The 25,183-nt window shown below is 41.4% G+C and overlaps 1 protein-coding gene across 1 annotated transcript in view; it reads right to left on the bottom strand.

Annotated features, from left to right (window-relative positions):
* LOC140246273 (dystroglycan 1-like) overlaps nt 1-25,183 on the bottom strand; it is a 51,148-nt gene that overhangs the window by 462 nt on the left and 25,503 nt on the right. Inside the window, 3 exon segments of the mRNA XM_072325738.1 lie at nt 2-358; nt 360-1,979; nt 14,856-15,775. Of these exon segments, the coding sequence (XP_072181839.1) occupies nt 2-358; nt 360-1,979; nt 14,856-15,152 (2,274 nt within the window). The 5' untranslated portion in view covers nt 15,153-15,775.

Here is a 25,183-nt window from a genome sequence, read left to right as displayed (position 1 = left end):
AAATTACTCCTGGAAGGACATTCGTAATCCACGCATCGTTAGATTTTGTACCCGTATCAACTGAAGGCGGGAATGCCTTGGTTGTCTGGGTGGTCATTGCTGGAGTTGTTTCATCGCATGTTCCCTGGGGAGAAGCTTCCACACCAGATATCTGGTACTCGGGAGCAAAGGCATCAATCAGCTCTTGGGTGGGTTTGCCATCCTCATCGACCAGCTTCATCATCAACTCCTGGATGAGGTCGATCGGACAGGAATCCTTGGGGATGGTGTTGTTGGTGAAGGAGAGGATGACCGAACCACGCCGGATGCCAGTTATGGTGAGAGCGCTGGCATCTGGATCACCATAGACACTAGCTATTTCTGTTGAGAATGTCCAGCTGTAGCGCTGGGTTGTTAACAAACTCATCAAAGTCGATATTCAGGGTGGCACCCATGGCGACTGGCGGAGGCTCTGTTGGAATCGTGTTGGAGTCTATGACATGAACGTCAAAGACATCTCTGACGTATATTCCTCCTCTGTCTTGAGCGACTAGAACATATGAGGCAGGCGCCAGGACCCTGTCTGTGTATCCGAATATGGTCTGACTATTTTTGTCTAACTTTAGCCAGAAGTCAGATGACAGTTCCAAGCCATCAAGGGTGAGAAGGGTAAGATCCAGATTACGAGTGTCTCCCTGTTCAGGATCATAGAAGGTGTTTGCGGGGATGACATACACCAGTGAACACCAACATACACATCGATTCTCTCCACAGGATTGGGGTTCTTCGGTGGCCTGTTTGCTATTGTGGTGGTTTCCTTTGGCGTGGGTGTTGTTGGTGAAGTGGGTGCTGATGGTGTGGTAACAGGCTCCGTTGGTGTTGGCATGATAACAACCGTTGATGGTGTCATTGGTGCAAGGGGTAGCACTCGACACGGGAGCTGAAGTCACTGTAGGTACACTGGGCAAACCTTTTGTTGATGTCATTGACGGTACAGGTGGGCTAAATGTACGTGTGGGAGCCTCAGTTGGCACTGCTGAAGATGTTACAACTTGCGTTGCCATAGCTGTGGGTGTTGGTGTTGGTGTTATTGCTGGTGTTTTGTAGAAAGAAGTCTTGGAGGCCTTGACTGTTGGGGACACCGACACCTTTCCAGGAGTTGTGTCTGACACCATCATGGTCATGGTATCTTGAGTGCCAGCCGTTCTAATCATACTGCTCAGAACCGGAGAACTCTCTGAAGGGACAATATGCGTTGACGGAGTGACGGTGGTTGCGGCAATCTCTGTTGGTTTGGGAGCACCAGTTGGGAGTGGAGTGGGTACGGGAGTACCCATGATGGGTACCTGTCTTCTCACTCTGTTTTTGATGATGGGGGTATTGCTGCTGACGTGCCAGCCCTTGATGTCATAGCCCAACTTCTCAGCCATTGAGCCATCTTTGGATGCGCCCTCTAAGATGGTCACCACCGGAAGCTGGTCGGCGTTCCTACCGCAACCCACCACCCAGCTCAGAGACAGTCCTTCATGCAGGGCCGACACCACGTTGCCACTTCCGGCTGCAAGAGCCTGGTAGCCCTTCACATCTTGTTTCTCTGGCAGAAGCCTGAAGGCGGTCAGGGATACCCTTGAGTACCTGGACATCTTGGATACAACGTGAACCCTCTCCTGAGGAGTCAGCATGGTCCAGTCAGCATCAAGGATGATCGTTGCCCGGACTGCTGGTTTCTCCGGCGGACACACAACCACGCCATCTTGGTGCTTCGTTGATTTGGAGTCTTCGGTACCTTTTGCCTGCGGCGCATCATGGTGGAGCACATTGACACTGAAAACATCCTTGGTGTTTGAGCTCTGCTTTGTAATGTTTGATTCCTTTCCAAAGGCAGTGACTGAAATGAAGTGTTGGCGTTCATCCTCTAAGCCCGGTATACCTTCCAGTTTGTTTGTCTTGTTGCAGAAATATAGCCACTTTGGTAAGGATTGTGTTCCAACTTCTCGAATCTGTGGAAAAAAGGCAGAAAAAAGAAACAAGACATTAACACTCTTATGCCTAATTACAACAAAATTTTAAAGCAGTCATAAAAAGGTAAAACTTTCACTGATTACAGAGCAGTCCTCCATCCCCCCCCCCCAAAAAAAAAAATCAATTGGTTCCAAATCATATTCTGGACAATAACAAATATAATTTACATTACAAAAACAAAACAAAATAAAACAGGAATTCAGTCATAGATGCTGGTCAAAAAAAATAGTGAAGCAGTATTTCTGCAATACTTATTCATTCTTTAGATTAGCTTTCTTGTCTTTCTTTAATCCTAGGAATGATAAAACATTGTATTACTCACAAATTTTTGCTACCTTGTACACATCTTTAAACTTTTCATCACCTGCAATGCCAATTGTGTTTAATGCAGTAATAAAGCATTAGAGGCTCAGGATATAAAGTGGTCTACTGCCCTCTAGTGGTGATTTAAAGTCAGGGTGATGACCACTGTGCAGTCCGTGCAGTGGCAGTACGACAGTGTACGAACTACCCTAGCAGAAAGCCAATTTCATAGGCCCAGATTTCACTCAATCAGAGTCTTGTTGAAAATTCCATGTAACATGTAATCCAAAAGATCTGAACACTCAGTTGAAGACATTTTGTTTTTCTTTCCTGGAAGAAGAGGAATGATTGTATTGGTATAAGTAGGATTAGTTGGTATACGATACATCTTTTTTTATTGTCAGTCCACTGTGAGCAAACTAATTTGAGTGCCCATGTAAGTGTGCATGCTAAATACTCCAGAGGCTTCAGTATTCATATAAATAAGAAAAGATTCCACTCAGGACAGTTATAACACGGAGGTACATCTGAGTTTTGGGTGCAAATTCTTGGGGGCGGAGATATCTCCCCTGACCCTGTTCTTGGTTTTGACCATCCACCTGTCCCTTCATCCTCTTCCCATACTCCCCCCCCCCCCTCTCCCCCTCCTCTTCCTCCTCCTTCGGTCTAGCTAAAGAAATGACCTCATCCCCATCTCTCTCTTTCTGGGAGGCTCCAAACAGGATTTCCTGGTGTGTAAACACAGATCTTGTTATCCTCTCCTCCAATTACGGGGAGCTGACGATTTCCTTGCCAGAAACAACTCCCGAGATAAAACGGCTCATCCCATTAACGCTCCAGTCTTCTTCCGCCCTTTTATCACGGTGTACACTGCAGTCCTTCTTTCACAAAAGCACTGCACATCTACAAAAATCACAACCTTCCCTACTTGCTGTTTTCTGCACAATGGGTCCATTAACACAGACAGACACAAAAAAATGGGATTCACATCGTCAACTCAAATTATGCCTTATTGTGCTCTGCGTCACACATGTACAGGAAAAAGAAAACTGGTCCAAATCAACAAATTATCAGGATCCGCAATTAGCAAGATTTTTCTGTCCCTCTGAACTAGCGTAAAAACTCTTGGTATTTGGATCACAATTGTTACATCTGCTCTTTTGCCACATACGGCAAAAGAAAGTATTGCAGAAGGCAGCTGAGTACAGACTGTAAGTATAAGCACACACACTAGTGTGCCTATCAATATTGGGGGGGGGGGAGGGTAGAAGTGGGTGGATGAAGGAGTGAATACGATATTCGAAACGGCAATACTCGAGCAGATCCTCACGACGTCTGGTGGTTTCATTACCGCAGACACAGGCCTGCTTGAATCTAATAATGCCCCACGGGAAACCCACACATCTGGACAATTGGGGCCTCACTGTTTTTGCTTGTTCTTCCAAGCTCAACGTCCCCTGAAGATTTACATTGCCCTAAGAACACTGCTCTCTGCATGGTCGACTCATGGTGTCGAAGCTTCATGGTCAAATCAGGGAGGTGGAAGCTTCCACCTCCCTGGTCAAACGTACTTTTCTTTCGCCTTTTGACAAAAGCACCCTGCTAAATCATCTTTCCATAATCAGTTTCACCTCTGCAAAATGACTCTATCATGACCATGAAGAGATGACCACTGATTAAAATCTTCAGTTATGGACAAGGGGTGAGGCACAATGGAGATCCCATCCAGACTTACATGGGTGTTTTGAGCATTAACATAAAACTCAAAATGAAACATGAAAAATATGCCAGACCGTGACAAACATGCACCCTCAAAGCTTCATCTTGGAATTCACAGTTGCATCCTCTATGGCTTAAGCTGTTTCATTGGCAATTGTGCACAAACGGTTCAAACAATGCAATAATGCTACCCAGCACTACTACATTTGGCAATATGTGCAGTGCAAACTGCAAATCAATTACACTACAACAACAACCACAAAAGAACACTTGTTGCTTTCAATGGTTTACACAAGCAGGCAACCAACAGAGAGGCAGAGTGATGCTTGTCTCTCAGAACATTCGTGAGCTGAAAACACAGTGGGCTGAGAAAGAACGTCATCCACTTTGTCAACAGCTAATGAGGGTGCCACAAATTCGATTTACCTTTATCTCACTCCTCCCCCAACCCCCCCCCCCCTCAAAAAAACCCCTGTCATTTATAAAATTTCCATGTGTTTGTTATCGAGGTGTAACAAGATGGCAATTGTGGCAGACGGACGCATGTAAGAACAGGTTTTTGAACAAATAAGCCTTGTTTGGGGACACCCGTTTCAGTCGAACCGGGATGAATAGTTCGCAGCTCATCAGGCAGATGACTTCTGCAGCTGTGCAGGCTGGAGCCCGTTAGCTAAGCTGTTGAATACTCTCCTCTGAATGCCTCGCTTGTTTCCGCTATTTTACGCAGCAGCAAAGGGAAAAACATCACGAGCAGTGGGTCAAGAAGCATTCCCGTGCTTTCTCAACATGGAAATCACCAGATGTTACTTGATGAAGGGTCTATATGCAGAGATTCCGCCAGCCATTTTTCCATATCACACCGATACAGTTTACATTCATATCGACCTCTTTGGCATAATTACCATATATCCACCATGGTAGTTGACTAAGAACATTTTTCAAAACGAATAGGCCTATGTACTACTTTTAAAGACAACATGCCAAGTCTGTCGAAGTTTTCCTTTACTGAGCATGGTACATACCATCTACTGATTTAGTAAATAGGCCTATACACAGGTTTTTCATTTGTAAAAATGCATATGGTTGTATTAACAGCAATACAAGCCACAGGAATATAATTATGTTGAACGAGCTTCAAAGCTGTCATAGGTCCTCTTAAATCATTTTGCATCATGGACAAAAATCCTGAAAATTTGGATACAAAATATGTATCTAAATAGGCCTACATCTGATGCAAACAGAATAATGAATCTAACTTCTTAAAATGTCAAACAAATGCACTCTGACAGTTGCATTTTTTCACCTTTTTTTTTTCATGAGAACTTGACAAATCATGGCCAAACAATTGCACAAAAAAAAAAATAATAATAAAGAAACACAGAGGGGACTGTCTGTAACGGCCCTAATGAAGAAAATAGGAGTTGAAAAAACAAAAACAACAAACAAATGCTACATGCATCTGTAACACACTAAAGATCAATGGTCCAAAGACCTCCAGTGTATGTGCCCTTCAATATGGTGTATAAAGTTTGAATGCAGGGGCATCCGTATAATGCAGTAAATGGTGCAAGAGTCTCAAGTATATACAATACATTTTTTTTCCTGGCCAGAGAGAGAGAGAGAGAGAGTGAATGAGGATGGGAGGGGCAGGGAGGCGGAGGAGGGGAGGGAGGTGGTCCCATGCCTGTAGACTACACCCGTGTGCACAAGAGCTGGTACTCCACTGTGTGGGAAGAGCATGCATGCAGTAATGGTAACAGTCTCTTCCACCTCCCTGGTAAAAGGGAACATGAGATAAAATCCTACATTGATAGTACCATAAAGTAGTTGCAGGTACATGCATGTTTCACTCAACTGATTTGATTTATTCCTCTAGGATTCTAGCAGCACTACCAGTGAACAAAGTGCTCAATATCCCATAAACACTCTGCGTTCATAATGAAAGAGAGCAAACAACAAAAACCTTCCAAACATCTGGTGTGAGTAGTGTGCAATATCTTTGCATTAATAAGCACAAAGAGAAGCACAGTAATATCCTGTAAAACACTTACGTTCATTGTGGACTGTTAATTCTCAATTTTGTATTACATAACTCCATCTTGGAGTTCATCCAAATATGGAATCACTCAACCTGATCTCACTACCAGGACTTTGTCTAGTTCAAATTTCCACAAGTAATTGCGACTAATATTGACCATCGCTTTCAAAAAACAAAAACAAATCAGAAACTTCAATATTCTAGAACTTAATTTTTGCCAACTATGCCAGTAGGTGCCAGTAATTTGCTGCTTTTTGTTTGTTGTTTGACCGAACTCTTTTGATATGAACTTGACCATCAAGTCCAGTTTGCTAATAAAAAAAATTAATTTAGTAATGACCTGCTGCTGTGATTATACCATCTTCCCTGAAAAAAAAAGGGGGCCTTAAATTCTACCTGGAAGATATCTCAGCATGCATCGCTGAATACGGCATGAGGTTTGCAACCTTACTACACTGATAGGATGTACATTGTACCAACATAGAACTATACCATGCACATACTTTGAATGTAGTCCCATCAATGTATATCTGTGTATGTTTTTTTTTTTTTTGGGGGGGGGGGGGGGTGGTGTACTATGTTAAATGAGACAAATTTTCTATGAACAAAACTCTCTCAATGTCTAAAGAATGGTTGAACTTCTACCTGTAGGTGATCTGCAGGTAATACAACAAAGAGTAACTGTTCTGGTACTATTTTAAAAGCTATGGCTCGAAACTTGTCATATTTCAAAATTTTCCCATAATGCAATGTGCCACTTGAAAAATACTGGTAACTACCATCATGCAGTGTTGTAAAGTTGTAAGAGCTGCTATAATACAAGGTTAAACAGCACTTACTACTGTTTTCACTTCAAGCTCACAAGCATGAAAAATAACCTTGATTTAATGACAACTTTATGAAAAATGAAAAGCCTAAACACAACAAGAGCTTACTGCAGGAGAGGGAAGTATCATTCTGGTTTTGTTTTGGAAGTGTTATTCTGAGGGTAGTATTGTTTTGAAAACTGATACCTCGTGAAACGTAATACTCACTTGTTGGTAAAGGTGGAAAATCCCACCAAGTTAATTTCTTAACCATTAAATGGGCCAAAGGAGGTCCACATGAATTGATATCATGAACTGTCTGACACCTACATGCACACTGCACGGAAGTAGAGTTTAAAGGGATCGTATAGTTTTGGTCGAGACCTAATTTCAGGTTTCTAACATTTTTTTTTGGTGAGATAATGAGAAACCTCTTATGAAATATGAAAGAGCATGTAATTCTATGAGGAATTCAATGTTTATTTGATGAAAATTGGTTTTAAAATGGCCGAGATATCTAAAAAAGAGCGATTCTAATAAGGTGTGGGGACCCACATACGATCGCTTTGTTTTACTTTGTTTTTAGATGTTACAGTCATTCCAAACCCGATTTTCATCAAATAAACTTTGAACTCCTCTTAAAATGGTATGTTTTGCACTATATCATAAGTGTTTTCTTGGTATCTCGCAAAAAGTTAAAAGCCCAATTCTCATCTCCACCAATACTGTACCATCTCTTTAATTGCACAACAAAGTGGGCTGTGGTTCTGTGGTACTGTCCATTGATCCCCGTGAGAGAACTCTGTGGTCTGTGCCTCCCCGACCACTTCCTTCCAGCATGATCGTGAAAACGACTTTGGTTTGAATGTTTTCGGGGGAACAATCACAACAGTGGTGGCAGGTTCTGCCCATCAACAAGTTCTCAAATTTCCCATTATTGATAATAACAGAGATGACAAAAGCAGCAAGAAGAATCATACCCAAAAGCAGCCAAAAGCAGCCCCCCCCCCAAAAAAAAAGAAAAGAAAAAAGAAACAAGAGACCCGCGGGTCTAGCGCTCACCTGAGTATCGCAAGTTTACCTTTCACGCAGTCACTAATCTAAATTATTCACAGCTCTACTAAAATTTGACCAGGCTTCTCAAGTAGAAGATGAAAATGTACAATAAGGGCCAAAATTTTTAAGATTCCTTAATTTAGAGGATTGAGGGCCCCCTGGGGCCCTCTGGGTGGGGGCATGGTGCCCATTTTGATAAATTGAGATCCTGACCCCCTAGGGATGCTACCTGCCAAGTTTGACGAAAATCCATCATGAGGTTTTCAGGAAGAAGATGAAAATGTACAATTCAGGCCCCCATTGGGACCTTAACAACCCCCCCCCCCCCTGCCCCCAAGAGGGGCACCCCTGGATTTGCTATGAACAAACTTGAAACTACAGTCATTACTGTACTCACTCATAGTATTATCTTAGCTCTATAACTTCTGATTCTAGAGAAGATTTTTAAAGATTCCTTCATTTTGGGGGTTTGCCCCCCCCCCCCACCCCCCCCCCCCCCCCGGGGCCCCTGGGTGGGGCATGGTGCCCATTTTAACAAATTGAGATCCTAACCCCCTAGGGATGCTACTTGCCAAGTTTGGTGAAAATTGGTCATGGGGTTCTCAAGAAGAAGATGAAAATGTATAATTTATAATGAAAAGGTATCTTTATCACTTAACAACCCCCCCCCCCAAAAAAAAGGAGAGAAGACATCAAAGAGTATCATATTGTTTTTACACAACAATGTGCCTGTATTGCACAATCTCCTATCTCTTTCTTGTTTGTTTGTTTGTTTGCTTTTTGTTTTTTACATATGAATGTTTGCCTAATTAACTTCCAAAAGCATCTTTGCTAAAAATCAAAACAGCTCTATAAAATATTGTAGAGTCTGGTCTGAGAAATGATTATGATATCTAGATATTGTGTTTCCCTCCTCCTCCTTACGATACATTCCCTGTTGAGACTGGAGGTAGACACATACTGTAACTTTGCTTAAAAACACACGCAACAAACACATTCACGGATGGGACAAGAGAGGGCCGAGAGTACATGGGAACAGATTGGGAAAAGGATTCCCAAGGTTTCAGCCATCTTCTGACAGTGGTTGATGCTTCAACAACCCCCCCCCCCCACAATCTAATGAAGAACTCAGTAAAAAAAGAAAAAAAAAAGAAGAGAGAACAAAAATACAGAGGAGAAAGAAACAAAAACAACAACCCATGAATCCATTGAATTCCTGACGATTGGTTAGAACCGAGCGTGACTAAACACACATCATGGTCTTTTTCGGTTGAGGGATCCCCAAAGAGCCAAACGGGATGTTTTTTAATCCAGTTTGCTGTACTGCCCATTACAACAGATAAATGGCAGACATTTGAGTCATTCATTAATAGTCTGAAACTCCTAGCCCAAGGGGGGGGGGGGGGGGTGGATGGATTACTGCCTGAGAAATAATAATCATCTTTTTTTTTTTTATTGGCACTGCATAATTTCTTTTAATATCTTGTAATTGGACCAGCAATCAATTGAAACTGGCTATGATCATTAAAGCTGCACAAAATCAGAAAGAAATTTTACAAGGAATTGCCAATTTGACAGAGAGACAGGAACTTCTATCTTTTATATGTGTTGCCAATTTGAGAGCCTGCTTTTAAATTTAGCAATTAAGAGGCTTATGAAAAATCTGCATACCAAAACAAACAGTCATATGATAAACAACAAAAGGATCACAAGAATGAGAATTTTGCTTGTTTGTTTGTTACATCTGTACCTTAAGAAACACTTCAAATGATCAGCAAAGGAAATGAGGAAAATATGATAAAATGTGAAAAAAAGTGCCAAACCAAAGAGATGTGGTTTCTTGGACTTAAACGGGTTAATAAACTGACAGGACACAATAAAGAAGGTGACATCCAATCTAAATTTCCGGTCTCTCTTTCCTGTGAAATGGAACAAAACAGGAAGAATGAAAAATAGGGAAGGAACAGACAGAGAGAGCATTTGTGGCTGGCAGAAAAACCTTGGCAAGTCTTCCCTGAATTGAAAATCTCCTTCAGGGCCACTGGTAGAGAAATCGCAGCTATTATCTTTCCTTCATGCTTGATGAGCCTGGTCACACCTGATGCAAGCTCTGTCCCTGATTTCGAAACGTCCCATGCCCATGTCCACGATTACTTGAGAAAAAGTTCTGAGGTTTTAGCACATGATTGATCTTTGATGCTACAGTTGTACAGTACATATGCTGAAGGTATCACTGTTTTTATTTTCTTTTTTGTTTTTGCTGCAAATATGAATATGCATACAAGCAAATAGCAAAGAAGCTCAAAGCTTGGTGACAGCATCGATACATAGAATGTATTACCATGATTGGTTATGAAGACATTGATTGAAACAGTATTTTCTGTTTTATCATTTATATGAGGAGTATCAAGCTAGCACTCACTAGGAATGCAATACATATCTTTACTGAAATTACTGGGTACACAAAGCAAACCAGTTTGCCTTAGCAGTACTCTCAGAAATCACATAGAAAAAAAAAGTTGACATGTTAATCAAACAAGAAAAACAAGCTTTGTTATTGCCTGTAAATATGCTCGATCAAAGCAAACAGCAAGTGCTCATGTGAAGCTGTGACGCACGTGTCCTAGGTTTACCAGCAATAAGCTCATGTTTCTCTTTTATTGACAAGATTCTTTGGTTGGAGAAAAAGCAATACCTTTTTATTTATCAAATGGGATAAAATGCCTAGTGTAACAGAACAGCTGAAGGTTTCTATGATTGCAGTCCCTGCATTTTTTTTTCTTCCTTCCTTCCTAAAACTCAAGTTTGCCTTCAGACAATATAATAAGGAGATGGGTAAACTTATGCTGATGTTATTGTTGTCAGAGGATTTTTTATTCCCTGAGGCAGACCTATGCAGGATAAAGGACTGTAGTTCACCTTTAATACTGTGTCCCACTTTACTAAAGGGAGAGTTGTTGTTTTTTTTTCCCCAAATGTAGTCTTCCTTCAAAGCTGTGATTTTTGCACCATCTTCATATCAAACATATCTAAAGATACTCCTAACTCATCTGGTATAGCAAGCCCTTTCAACACAATCTGGCCGACCGAGCAGCTATTTCAAGAAGATGAGGGCAAATTTCTTTCTTGACTTCAAGCAGAAAATTGTGGAGAAAGTGTTGAAATCATATAAGTTCAGTCCTAGTGAAAGACAAAATGTATAAACTCCCGTATATGAAGTCCAGATTCAGTAACTCAAAGAATACTTACGAGTATGGCTTCCTGATTTAAATCATCCGTCTAAAATTCAGACGGACAAGCCTACTTATGTACGGTTTTATTTGCAATCTGTCATTTTGCTTTATTTGCAGACGATTTTACCTTCAGCTGATGCAGGCTTGTGCAATATACAATCACATATATCACATGCAGAAAATGGCCAATGACTCTACATGATCGACGACTACATGGCAATTTCTTTTAACCAGATTCCCTTTGAAGCATTGTTATCAATACTTACAATGCCAAGCTTTAATGCCAATGACAGTGACTCAATTCATGGTGCAGATACAATTCAAGTGCGTCTAAAATGCAGAGACTATGCCAGTTTGCGTTCTGCTGAGTGGACCAGTGATATTGCAGGCGAGACTGTATCAGGGTGGACTTTTTTTTTTTGTTGTAATTCAGAGGGACAAAATATCTGAGGGAGAACAGTGTGTACACAACTGGCTTGTTTAAATACTCTTTACTGCATAATCACCTTCAATGGGTCAGTGAGGAATATACAGTGTGTATGTGGGTCGTCAGAGCTGGGTGATGGAGGTGCGATGAGGGGGCTACAAGCATGACAGCTGTAGATCTACCAGTGTATACTGCCCAGTTGAAGAGGGGTAATTAATTCCTTAATGGCACAAGATTTACGATTTTAGCTCAAGATGGTCAGTTCTCATCTTCTGCAAGATGGGTGATGGTCAAATTAAGAAAATACCGTAAAATCAGAAATTTTTACGTGCATGAAACCTACACAAATTTCACAAGGGACTAAGACTTGCAAATGCAAACTGCACGTAAATATGAGTTTGTCATGTGACTGAAACATCACTCACCTAGAAAATCCACTTTCGAGTTTCACACATGAAACTGCATAGGTCTACTTTTTGTGTCTTGACTTTGGGAATGGGTGATATGATTTATAATACCCTTTATCTTGCATCAGAGTCATACACGAATCATCTTCTCCATGAAAACAAGACAACACTGCAGAGACATTTTCACATCTCGAATAAACCAAATATACACTGCATGTATGATGTTTCATTCCCATCGACCACAGACTGCTTGCTGACATTATGTTCCACTCTCGGGGGCTTTGGAGCAAATCTTCTCCCTTGAATTGCCTGGCTCCGAGACACAATTAGGTGATGGGGCTTAGCCCACTTTTCTGTCCGTTTCGCTTCAGGCTCTTCACGTCTGAATCTCCATTTTCTTCTCTTTTTCTTTTCTTCTTTTCTTTTCCCTCTTCCACGGCAAAGTGCTTACATTAGTTGCATTGTTTTGTATATATTATTTATAGTTCTTTGTAGTTTCATCCCCATAATGCAAGTAAAGCAACTGGGCTTAGTGTCTGCATTTACGGTATTTGTTACAAAAGCTTGTATGGGGAATGAAGTGTCTTCTCAGCCCAATGAGAACCTACAGACATAATGTCTCGACTCATGATAATCTTTTAAGTCTTCTTCATAATTTTCCTACTTTTTTCTTTCGGAGTTTGATATCATCTGAACTGTTCTTACTTAAATGTAGGCCTACAAGTAAAGCTCTGATCGACATGGGAAATTTATGAAATCAAAGAAAGAAGAAAAAAGTTACTCTCTTGGTTTTTGTGCATTTGTCATTGTTTATATCACTGCTTACATAATAGTAGCTAATTTGCAATCATTAGAATATGCAAAGCATCTGAATCCATACAAACTGCATTTGACTATTCACATGGTCAAAATTTGAAGAATGGATAGGAAAAAAGTTGTTTGTTTCCAACTTCAATCAGACCTTTTTGCTCTACATTGCTCTTGGGGTACGAAAAATAATAATATTTCAAAAATGCCAAATGTTCAGGAGAGCAAAAGTAAACATGGCAACCAAAACACTGTAACAAATGGGATCATCTTTCCTTTGACAAGCTGTGGTGGCTCTTCACAACTTATGTGACGATTGATTCAAAAAGTGGTTTTACAAAAATTTAAGAAACATGGTTTTGTTAGCCCAGCGAGGATATGTCACATGTGAATGTACATTAAACTTGGAAACAGTGGGAACGTGTGCGCCTGTGGAAACAAGTGGGCCTAAATCCTCTTGGTACAATATACGGAATCGATTCATACACTTGACTGAGCACCTGTCTCTGTGAAAAGAGCCCACATCCTAAAGAGGCCCATTATTCCGCTAAATGCTGTTTGGGCTATTCGGGTGGTGGACCAATGACAACACCAGCCATTCGGCAGCATCAATTATTCTTCTTGCTGCATCATCAATTCGTCCTTTCACTTTCTCATTCGGCCTCATCCCCCGCAAGACCAGCACCAAGAAAAGGGATCCACGAAGAGGAAGCTATGACCAAGGACCATACAACCGCAGAAGGACAACAATAGAAGGGTGGTCTTTTTTTCCCCCCTCTAAAGCCATTGTTCCACTGCAGGAGCTTGTTGCGGACACAGAAGGGTAAATCAATGACAAGGTGTGCGTAACCCATCAGGAATGTGGAATGGAGAAGAAAAGACAAAAGTGTGCAATGACGATACTATTATCTCGTCTTGCTACCTACTCCCTCCCTCCTTCACAAGTTAAGAATGAGATGACAAGGATTCTACATCACAAGAACCTGAATGATGTCATGTTGCTTGACCTTACCCCAATTAAAAAAAAAAAAGAAGTTGTTCATCTCCTTTCTTTTCTAGATCACTTTTATACATGCTGTACCTATAGATATGCAAACATTCTCACCTTGGAAAGGTCTTTCAGGGTTTTTTTGTTGTTGTTGTAAATGGCAAGAATTTACTTCGCAGAATTGCAGGCCAAACTGATCAATTCTAAACTCATTACAGTGTAGCATAAAGTGTAGCACCACAGGCAAACCACTAAAACTTGGTCACGTTGGGATATTGTACATTTTTGATGACTTATGAACAAGTCCTTGAATAGACATGTGATAATGGAGAAATATTGTACTTGTATGCCTTCATCTGTCATTCCAATCTCCTCCAAAAACACAAACTAATCGTCATATGGTACTGACTGCTTGCTAACCTTTGCAGTTTACATGAAATTAATGGCCACCTATCATAACACCCTCTGAAACAAATGGGGCTATATCGTGGTTAAAAACAAAATCTCTGCAGAGACTGATTGCAGAATGTCCGCATTCATAATACGATGAAGAAATTATCACTAAAGTGACTAGGAACCTGTGGTGATCTATTCTCAAAGAAAAGGGTCATGTTGGTACAAATGTTGCACTGTCTTCAGCTTGTGTACGCACCTCTATCATCCTATCCTCCTCCTCCTTCCATGACCTTTCACCTCTTCATACATGGAAGTGTGGGAGAAACATTGACAGGACCGGATGGTCCTGGGGGGTGTTTCTCAAAGGATTAAGTCGAGCTTCAAAGTTAGGATCGGCTTAAAATTATGGTGTGCCGTTAGTCTCTCTCTCTCTTTATCTAATATTTTCAGAATCCACTTCAAATTGTTATTGAAATTTATAGAAATATTCTTTGTCCCTTACTTTATCATTTTGTTAATCAAAGCCTGTATGAAAAATCTCAAAAATTTTCATTCTTATATGAAAGTTAGAATATTATTGAAGTCACACACACCCTACCATAATTCTGAGTTGATCAACTTATTTTCTTTGTGAAACACCCCCTGCCCATTTATGAATTTTCAATGACACTCACCTCATACTTATCCACATCTCCTCTGAAAGCCTCTTTGGGTATTGTATAGCTAAACGCGACTCCGACCGTTGCCGTGGTATCCGGTATACCCCATCCCGGCGAGACAGGCTTCCAAATGCCGATGCTCGGTTCGAGGATGTCAGTGTCGCGGACAGAGTCTCTGCTTTCAGGCACGTACCAGTCCCTGTACATAGAGTTCACTTCCTGTCCTATTGCATTGGGTAGACTCGTAAGCGCGAGTCCAACTAAGACCAGTAGTACTGCTACTAGTGTGTGTGGTCCTACGGACGTCTCCATCGTCTTCTGCGTTTTCTCTACCACCCCTTCTGACGGAGAAAATCCCTGTCGAGTTGTACTAATTCCCTCTCCACTCTTGACACCTCTCCACGGTAAATCTCTTCCCCTGCAAACACGACAATATCCTCCGTGTTCGCAATCCCCTGAGAAAAGCCCTTTCGGAGCAGGGCCCAACAACTTTCACAAGTCAATGCTAATCTCCCTTTCCCCAATACACTTTCCCTTTTTATTCCACCCACTCTTCTTTTCCTCCTTCGAGCTTGGCTCTCTCTCTCTCAGTCTTGGGGGTTCTTTCAGTGCACCCGGCCGCTGGAGTGTTTCACACAGGCAACAATGATGTCCTCTGTTTTCTTCGAGAGCTCTCCCTCACTTGTTGCAACAAAAAAACCGGGGAGATGGGGCGCAGCTAGGTCCGGATGGGGACCGACGAGAGAAAGGTGACCCGCCAAAACGTTGGGCTATTTCCCCAGCTGTCGAGATGTCACCTCATTAGACCCTCGATGTAGGTGAACGGGAGAGATGCACTTCACTCTGGAAGTTGGAAGAAAGACATCTACTCCAACCCCTGGTTAGATTCCATGCTCCTTTACAGACAGCAAAGCTCGGCTTGCGACCCCCGTCACCTGTCATACACCGGAGAGAAAAAAGAGATAACGAGGATAAGTGAGCATCCAGCAACGACGATCAACACCTCCCAAAGTGTATCAGAAGGCACTAAACACACTATGACAATGTTTCTGTAATACATACTTGGACTAGGATGAGTCATGGATTTCACAGATGGGTAATTTGTCAACAGAACACTGAACACAAACTGTCAGAGACATTTTTTTTTCTTTGTTTACAACACCCCCACACAGTGCTTTTCCTGTTAGCTGTTGATTGCTGCTTTGACAACCTGGCTGCAGCTATTTACTTTATATGCCATCTGCCTTTACTAACAAATAATACTTTGTCAAGTGAAACAAATATGCCAGGCATTGCTATGCACAGGTGAACATGCCGACAAAGAACAATGAAGTGTCGCCCCTATGGTACACACAGAACACACCATTCTGGATTAAATCCCAATAGATCACTGTATACACCATATATTTCTCGAGGTTTTTATTTCTGCGAATTTCACGAATCGGGTGCTATTTGCGAAATTTAAGACACATGAAATTATTGACTCTGATCCTGATATGAATGTGACGTGCATGTATGCATTTGTGTGTTCAGCACTGTGCTCCACGATCGCGAGTTTAACCACTTCCAATATCATTGGGAAGTCCCGATTTGCAAAAATTTAGACTCACTAAATATATGGCTTATACACTCTCAGTATATGCTACTGTAAATGCAGAAATTTTTTGCAGTACATTAACTGTTTTGCATATTTCGCTCTACTTTTGGCTTGCGCGAATTCTAGAACACGCGAAAATATCTTCACAATTTTCTCTGCAGATTTTGAATTGTGAGATTCATTAGTGGTGCCTCCCTGGTACAAGTATGTGTGTGTGTGTGTGTGTGTGTGTGTGTGTGTGTGTGTGTGTGTGTATGCAGTACTTCACTACTTGTAGTTTCTGTGTGGGCCATACATTCGAATTCATCAAGCAGCACAACTTCCTGCGATTGCATGAAAACGTGAATATAAAGCAATTACGCAGCGTGCATTCAAGAACCCGCAATACACCTTGTATGTTTTGGAGCCACTCAGCAAGAAAAATTAATCATGCAAAACTATTGACATTTACCATACATATTTCCATGGTATAAAGAAAACATAATATTCATATATTATGCAAACAAAATCATGGCATTTTCCCTAACAAAGTACAGAAATTAATAATTTTGCATTATGACAACTACAACCTCCCATATTACCATCACACTCACACACACATACAAAGACCCCTCACTTGTCTTCTGCACGCACACCACATCCAAGGTATACAGAGAATGGTGTACACACCACTTTAAAGGGAAGGAGATGTCCTTGTCGGACCCCTGTGAAAAACAGCTCTTAGCTGACTAGGGCTATTCGTCCCATGAGTGGAGAATAAATAAATAAATAAAAAAATAAAAAAATAAATAATAAAAGGTGAGTCCCACTTTTATTAGGACCACTTTGTTTTACTTTGTTTTTTAATATCTCAGCCATTTTAAAAACAATTTTCATAAAATAAACTTCAACTACCTCTTAGAATAATATGCTCTTTCATATTTCACAAGTGGTTTCCAATTATCTGGCAAAAAGTTAAAATCTGAATCTCCCATCTAAAGCAAAACTATAACCATCCCTTTAAACTGAGTCAGTCTTCTTCATCGGACAGACAATATGTAAAATAAATTCAGTCGAGCAAAGCATTAACTGCTGCAGAAAAGAGATGATCACTTATGAATCATGCAAACACTACACTTCACTGAAGGCATCATCAAAACTGTCCTTGTATTGCAGCCATTACAAATGAACTTTACCTGCGGCAAGGAAAAAAATGAAAAAAAGAGAAAAGATATGCCGGTGGATGCCCTTTCCACGAAATCAAATTTCTTCAGCGAGGCCTCTCAAGGATATGATAAGATGATGAACTCACTCCGCAGCGGACAGCGAGTACTAGTGGTAATGCCTTTTCCCCTAAGGCTGATCTATTCCCTTTGCTTTGTTCTCGGCTTTCTCCACTACTGTCTGCACACACGCTGCGCTAATGTTTCTCGTTACCGCCAAACAACATGCTTTTATCTGCGAGGGGGGTGTCAAGAGTTGCCACAGTATCTATATGATGATCCTCCTTTCCATTTCGAGGGAGGGTATAAGCTGATGAATGTGACTATGGTCCGAGTGAGTGTTTGTGTGTAGCCCTGAGCAGGAATTTAACCCATACAAGTTCCCATGTCTTGGGCTTAGCCGCCAAGTAGTTCCTGTGCTTTTTTTTTTTTACTCTCTCTCTCTCTCTCTTCTCCCCCTTTCTGTCTTTTTAATCCCTTCAATACAAACACTAATTAAATTCATACTAACATTCAATGGGACTCCCAACAATGGGGGTGTTTGAGGACTTATAGTAGGGGAGGGAGGACTTGTCCCACACACATACACAGGGATCCACATACACAGTGTGAGACAAAAGATGATCAGAGGGAGTCTATTGTGACACCAGGACATTGTTCTGGACACCCAACTCCTTTGAGACTCTTTGAGTGGTCTCTCCATAAACCTAAATCCTTTGGCAGTGTCTATAGTTGACCCCAAGGGCTTCACTGTAACATGTAGTCAGAGAATGATGTCTAACAGCTAGGACATCTTAATTAGCCGTCGGGCACAACTGGCATACATCAGTGGTGATGATAAGAAATTCACCAATTGACAACATTTGATAGCAATACTGAAAAAATGCCTGGGAAACACAGTGCACAGGATAAAATCAACCGATGAAGTCTGGAATATAGGTTTGAGCAATCTATAATAAACAGATAACATTTTATTTGCTTACAATGTCCACTGTACGTCTACGATATCTACAACTGTTTGGAGATTACTGCACGGCACGCACAGTGTAGCTCCATCTGATCTACATTTGTACATAAAGTATTGCATTTCCTTTCAAGCCCCAGTTGTAGGTAATCAGAATTTCAATATTATGACATCTGTTTCCCTCTCTTCACTTCATATAGAGCACAGACTTGGGCCCAATTACATTGTAACAGCATCCTAGAAATGTGGCAAAAAAGCTGCTGAAAACTGCTTATCCAATAAAGGCGAGCCAATGGGGTAAAATGGAGTCAAAAGGGGCCTGAGCTTTCGATCCTAGCAGAATCTTCGAAGCCGAAGATTCTGCTAGGATCGAAAGCTCAGGCCCCTTTTGACTCCAGCATCCTAGAAAAGTATAAAATGCATAAAACTACTTGAGTACATATGGTGGGAAAAATCAGTTTCTATTTCTTCTGAATTCTTTCTACCGAAGACAATGAATACAGTTTCATAACATGGTCATTACATGTTCTTGCAGCATGCAGTTTGGATAGGATGAGTGAGGAGAGACACTCCAGCACCACTAGATTACTTCTCAATGACTTGTGTACGTGTAGTTACTGATAAGTATCAAGTACTTTTCAAGAGTTGCTTGGAATCAATGGGGATGCAGAGAGATCAAATGATTAGCACCAATGTTTGCTGAATTTCCTGTGAACAGTATGCTGTTCATACACAGAGCAGATCTGCTATGCACTCGGGGAGAATCGATATCTCTGTACAGCGACACACAGTAAAGGCAAATTCATTCATAAATCACCAGAAGAATAAAGTTCATGAAAATGCACATCCTCACGATTATTATTTAGTATACAAATATCGACTGCTGCTGAGGGAGATGGTAAAACTATTTGCACCGAGGTGATTTCTCAACAGTGCTATGTCCCGAGACGAAGTCGAGGGACATGGCACTGTTGAGAAATCACCGAGGTCAAATAGTTTTACCATGGCCCGAAAGAAAGCAGTCGATATTTGTTTTATATCCCTCTCGAGCATTTTACTAGAGTAATGGCGGTTCCCTTTTGGAAAAGTGTGCAGGTTTCCTTCACGATAAATCTAACGTTAGGCAGTAGCAGTGCAGCAGCAGTGCGTGCAGCGCGTAGCGTACGACACCGCTGCGCTGTTGTTGATTCCTACACACGAGCTAGGTACTCTAACGTTACAGGCCAGCGTGCAGAACTCCGAAAGATCGAGGAGGTCCAGGACTACGTTAGAAGTAGGCATAAAGCGGCTTCGTTACCCAGATCATCTTCAAAATCGGTTTTAGTTTATTCCCAATCCGTACCTGATATATGGTGTCCTCCTGCGATCATTCCTTCGTTACTTGAAGCAGTCACATTGCTGAATGCATTTACACACGCCATCGTACCACAGATTTCTGTAATGCTGTCGCGCACAACGCTGCTCCGCTAGCGCTAGCTAGCTAAAAGCCACAGCAGGACTGTCGCTCAAAAGTATCGCTACTACGCGCACTGCGTACATTCTTAAGTGAGAAATGTAGATATCGATCACACGATCACGATTGGGTGCAAATCGTGGATTCCCAAAAGTACTATATCACGCTGGCTAGTAACCAATTGCACCGCATCCAGTTGCTCGTAGCTAGCTAGTAAAACTACACCATGTTCGTGCTCTGTACAATCCTATGGCAAGAAGCTTTACATGAGGGATATAATACTAATTATTGTTGTAATAATGAATCAAATGATAAGTCCTAGAAATGCTACATCAAGCTCAGACCTAATTATCCCTTAGATGTATGGGTAGTCACCTTGTGGTACACATCCTAGTAGCTTGTTGTCCTTCTTGAATGAAAACACATGCTCATGAACAGGTAGAACAAGAATACATTTGCAGATGGGTATTCCTGACCCACTGCTTGAAACACAAAGCAGATCAGTGTTTGTGTCTTGACTGGTGACAAAAAGGTTGCATACGGCCCTACATCCAAGAAGCGGTAATATCCACACATTAGCCTCAATACCCATGAAATGTTGCTCGGGTGCCTTTTACCTCATATGTCGGAAATGGAAAACTGCAATTTGCTTTGCTCCTCTGGGCTGCATTTGTTCCGACACTAGCCATTAAGAAGTCGATTTGCTTCTCCTCCTGCCCCTAAAGCAAACCCCATCATATTCACAACAAAAGGACGAGGAAAGAAAACGAATAAAAAAGAAACATTCAAAGGAAAATCAACGCTTCTCCCTGAACCACTTTGAGTCTGCGGTGCCACTTTGCTGACTTACCCGTACTTAAACTCGCTCTATTTCAGCTCAGATCCCTCCCATCTCTATTCATCTGCATCTATTCCTTCCTCCAACTTGTAATAGCAAGGAGCTTGAAGCTCCTTGGTAATAGGTATTACGGGTATACTTCACAGGTACACTTCCAAGAGTCACACCATCAGTCTGCGCTGCCGCGGAGTGAATATAAAGCCCATCTCCAGAAATACACCCAGGTGTAGAAACTCCCAACCAGGGAAAGGCCCTGCCCTGCGACCTGCGTGAACCCTCCCCCCTGTATTGATTGCGGTCCGAGTTCTATCTACAAGTACAATGCTGCCGGCATTGATTAAGTCCCTTTGTTCGTAAACTCTGGCCTTCGCTTAAGTGACCTAGCTCTGCTCTTTGGAGTGAAAATGGGGGAGCAAAGTCAGAAACCCCACAAAAGGGGACAGCACTTGTCAAACAACTTAATTACGAGGTGTTTCTAGAAAACAGTGAAGCTATTATTAGACTGCAGATCAAAGAATCGATGCATCTCCTGCGACTCTTCCCAAGCTGTATGCCCTCGCAAAAAAAGATGTCATTAGGTAATCAGGTCAGTGCAACATATTCAGACAAATTCTGGTTTCCCAACTGAAACACAGATTTTGTGTTTGATCCTGTACTTGATCGAGGTTGCCACATAGAAGACAATACAGTCACCACTTTGTTTGATCGCATGAGCTGATGGAAAAACCTGTGAGCTGTGTCACATAACATAAAATGGCTGGCCCACACAATGCACCTAACTCTGCGCCCACACCTACTTATGCAATATCAGGAATGAAGAAAAATGTTCCCACTGTATCACAGTATTATGGGCCTATATAGGCCACATTTCTCAGGCCAACATTCGCATTTGAAATCAGACTTCATGGAATGAATCTCGAACTCTGTATCTTGTATAACAACAGCATTCATCAGTGCAGAATACACTTGATTATGATAATCTTACATACTGCGAGGCTACCTAGGAACTAGGCTGAATGGGCAATATACCATACTGCAGAGGCAGCAATATATCCAATACAGGCCAAAAGCAGAACTCGCACCTTTGTGCTACACACACAAACACTAATACCTCCACCTATCGTACCAAAACCTGTCACCAAGTCATGGGCAAAGGTGAAAAATTCATTAACTTTATGACACCCCATGGGAAGTGGAAATACATTTATACCCCGACCCTATCCCCCCCCCCCCCCTGTTATCATCATACGGTATCAAACGTTCTGCTGCCTATACTGCTCTGTTGACATTTGTCGGTTCTCCCTTTCCAAGATTGGATGCAATGAAATTTTACCCATGGCCATAACCCCGATAACTTCACCTCCCAGGCTCAATTCGCATTCTTGCGGCGAAGTGTGATTTATAATATGTGTAACTTTTGGACGTACAGTGTCTGAGGTGTGGATAGAAGGAGAGAGAGAGATAATTGCTATTTTTTTTAAAATGTTGATTCTGTTTCTTTTGAACACAGAGAACATGAGACTACCCAACCAGTCTTCCTTGCGCCTGGGGCCAAAAATTTCATAACTTATCAGAATTTACATACCTCAGTTTACAAACAGATTTGATGTTATAACCATACTGTAAGGACTGCAATATCAGTTTACACTGGTTGCTTCAATGAGCAATATTATTCTCATCATTTACATGTGTACAATCAATAAAAACCGCTTGGGAAAAAAAAAATGGCATGACTTTGCACTTTCCATTATCTTCCCTGTTAGTTAGCACTTTGATTCATGTTCAAAACTCTTGAGTGACAAATATGTGTGACGTGTGAGAATGTCGAGAGCATGTTCAAGGCATCGGCATCGATGCATGGGGGCCATCAATGCCATGTTGGATTGATAAACAGCAAGACATGTGTTACTTCACAGCACGGCTCCACGCGCCCGGCCGCGCCCCCCCTGGATGCTGCGTCCATCGCGACCTATCGGATGACAAGAGTTCAGTAGCCCGGAAACTAACTCCTGGTTGCCGAAGGCTAGCTGAGTTTGGAATCTGACAGACATTCGGAGGAAGCATTGGCTGCATTCCATCCCTGAGACGAGGAACCAGGGAGTCCAGGTGACACTGCTCCTTTCCAACGATGCTCAACAGCGCCTGATCAAGTAGATCAATTAGCTGCCTAGGCAAGCTCCCATCCACAGGAGCACTCCTGTCAAAATAATCTTGAATCCTTTTTTTTTCTGTAGGTAAGAGATGTTACCTGAATCAACCTTCAAAAAACCTCTCTGACCCATTTCCCGTCAGTTCCCTATCAAATCTGCACTCATAAATAGCCGAGGAGAGAACAGCTTCTTACATTTCCTCCTGTTACTATGGTAACCTAATGGATGCGGTCCCTAGTTGACTCATCTCACCGCACACACTGGGTGGTGCAACAATTACCTGTCCTTGACAGTTGTATGGGTAAAGGCACTGATCATCAGTGAGCGGAAGGCAACGAGAGCGACATAACAAATTAAGGAGATTGCATCCCAGCATGTTTGTGATGTCATTATGAATGAACTGGCAATATGCATTGAGCTAATTGGCCATTAAGATTTATTCCTGGTGAAGTAACACAAATCCTGAAAATATAGATCATACTATTCAGAGCTGCAAATGGGCCCTAGGGATATACAGGGGGGCCTTAAACGTAAAATTTTTCAAACCACCATAAGGACAAATGGAATATTTTGTGGACCATTTATCATGACAATTTTTCTCCTCAAATCTGCAAAATGAGAAGAAAAGTATGATCACAGAAGGGTTTGTGTTGATGCGCTTTGAAAGTGTAATCAAAGAACATTTTGCATGGCTAGCCTTGGATTAAATCTCTTTTGAATATAATACCTGGTACATACTTGATCCTCACGAGGGAAAAACCTGAGTGAGTGAATGGATGTTGTCACACCTACACCAGAAATGTGATATTACCATCCAGATTTGACGGTGGATCTTCAGTCAAAACATCCCCCCCTAAAAAAAAAAAAACTACTTCATATATGATTCAATGGTAAAAACCTTACCATGAAATGTATTATATCTATAGCAGACAGCAAACTTCAACATCAAGTATGTACCACTGCTCTACCCACCTAGCCCTTTTTTAAATACCTTTTTTTTTTTGATGTCCAAAGATCAAAGTCTGCACATTTATTGATATAATTACAACCACAATCCTTCAAATAGAAATTTAAGTGAATATGTGTAAGTAAACTCAAGTCTACAAACTGTATGTAATATTTGCCAAGAGTATCATTGCCACAATGCACACTTTGCTATGCAAGTCGAGATAAAAGGACTTGATCCTGCACACTCCACTGGGGCCAATTTTCCCCTAATCCCTTCCATAAACATGGCCGAGAATGGCTCAGCCTCTATATCTATCTAGAAGGTGAGGGTTGAAATGAAAACATGAGAAGTCAAGTTCAATGACTGACCTGACTGCTGAATAACCCACCACAATATGTCAACTGAAACTGAGCAGTCTATACTTGAAAAAAAAGAAAAGAAAAAAAAAGGACGAAAACAACAGCATCGAAGTGAAATGCCATTCCACAAGTTGACCTCAACAAATCAGAAAAAAGTAGAATGGTAGAAGTTTCTTAAACTTGACATGAACAAGAAAATTATTGAAATTATTACAGTTTCACATGTCACATCACAAAAATGTGGTGTGCTAAACATTATCCAAATGACTGAGATACTGTATCTGATTGACTTTCAAGGCTCTGTCTCATTGACCTGCACACAAATCTTCACCAAATATCCTCTTTTTGAAAAAAAAACACAACAACAAACAAATGAGAAAATTGCTTATCTGTCTTGTCACACAGCATTAGAGTTGCAATATATAAGATACATGTATACACTTCAAAGGGTTGATGGTTGCAATTGCTACAAATCCTGAATAACTGACAAAAAACCCCAAAACAATACATGCTATTTACCTGTGCTTTTGTTTAAAAATCTTGTGGGAGTCTTGTGAGATGACAATGGTCACACGAATGTTGTGATTCTTTATAAACCATCATAGTCATATGACTGGGAGAGCAAAATCAGAATGACTTATTGGCTCCCACCACAAAAGATGCAATAATGCCACTCAACCTGCGGCAATCCTCTCAATACTTCTACACATTTCAGCTGAAATTTTCACTCGGTTCCAATATCAGTGACGCTGGCTATAGCCTACTGTAAAAGCACTGTCTCTTTGGATGCACGTCTTATTCCGACACCGCAATACTACAGGTGTGCACCTG

The sequence above is a fragment of the Diadema setosum genome, chromosome 2, assembly GCF_964275005.1.
Source record: "Diadema setosum chromosome 2, eeDiaSeto1, whole genome shotgun sequence".
Taxonomy (NCBI): domain Eukaryota; kingdom Metazoa; phylum Echinodermata; class Echinoidea; order Diadematoida; family Diadematidae; genus Diadema; species Diadema setosum.
This window is presented reverse-complemented; position numbering and strand designations above follow the sequence as displayed.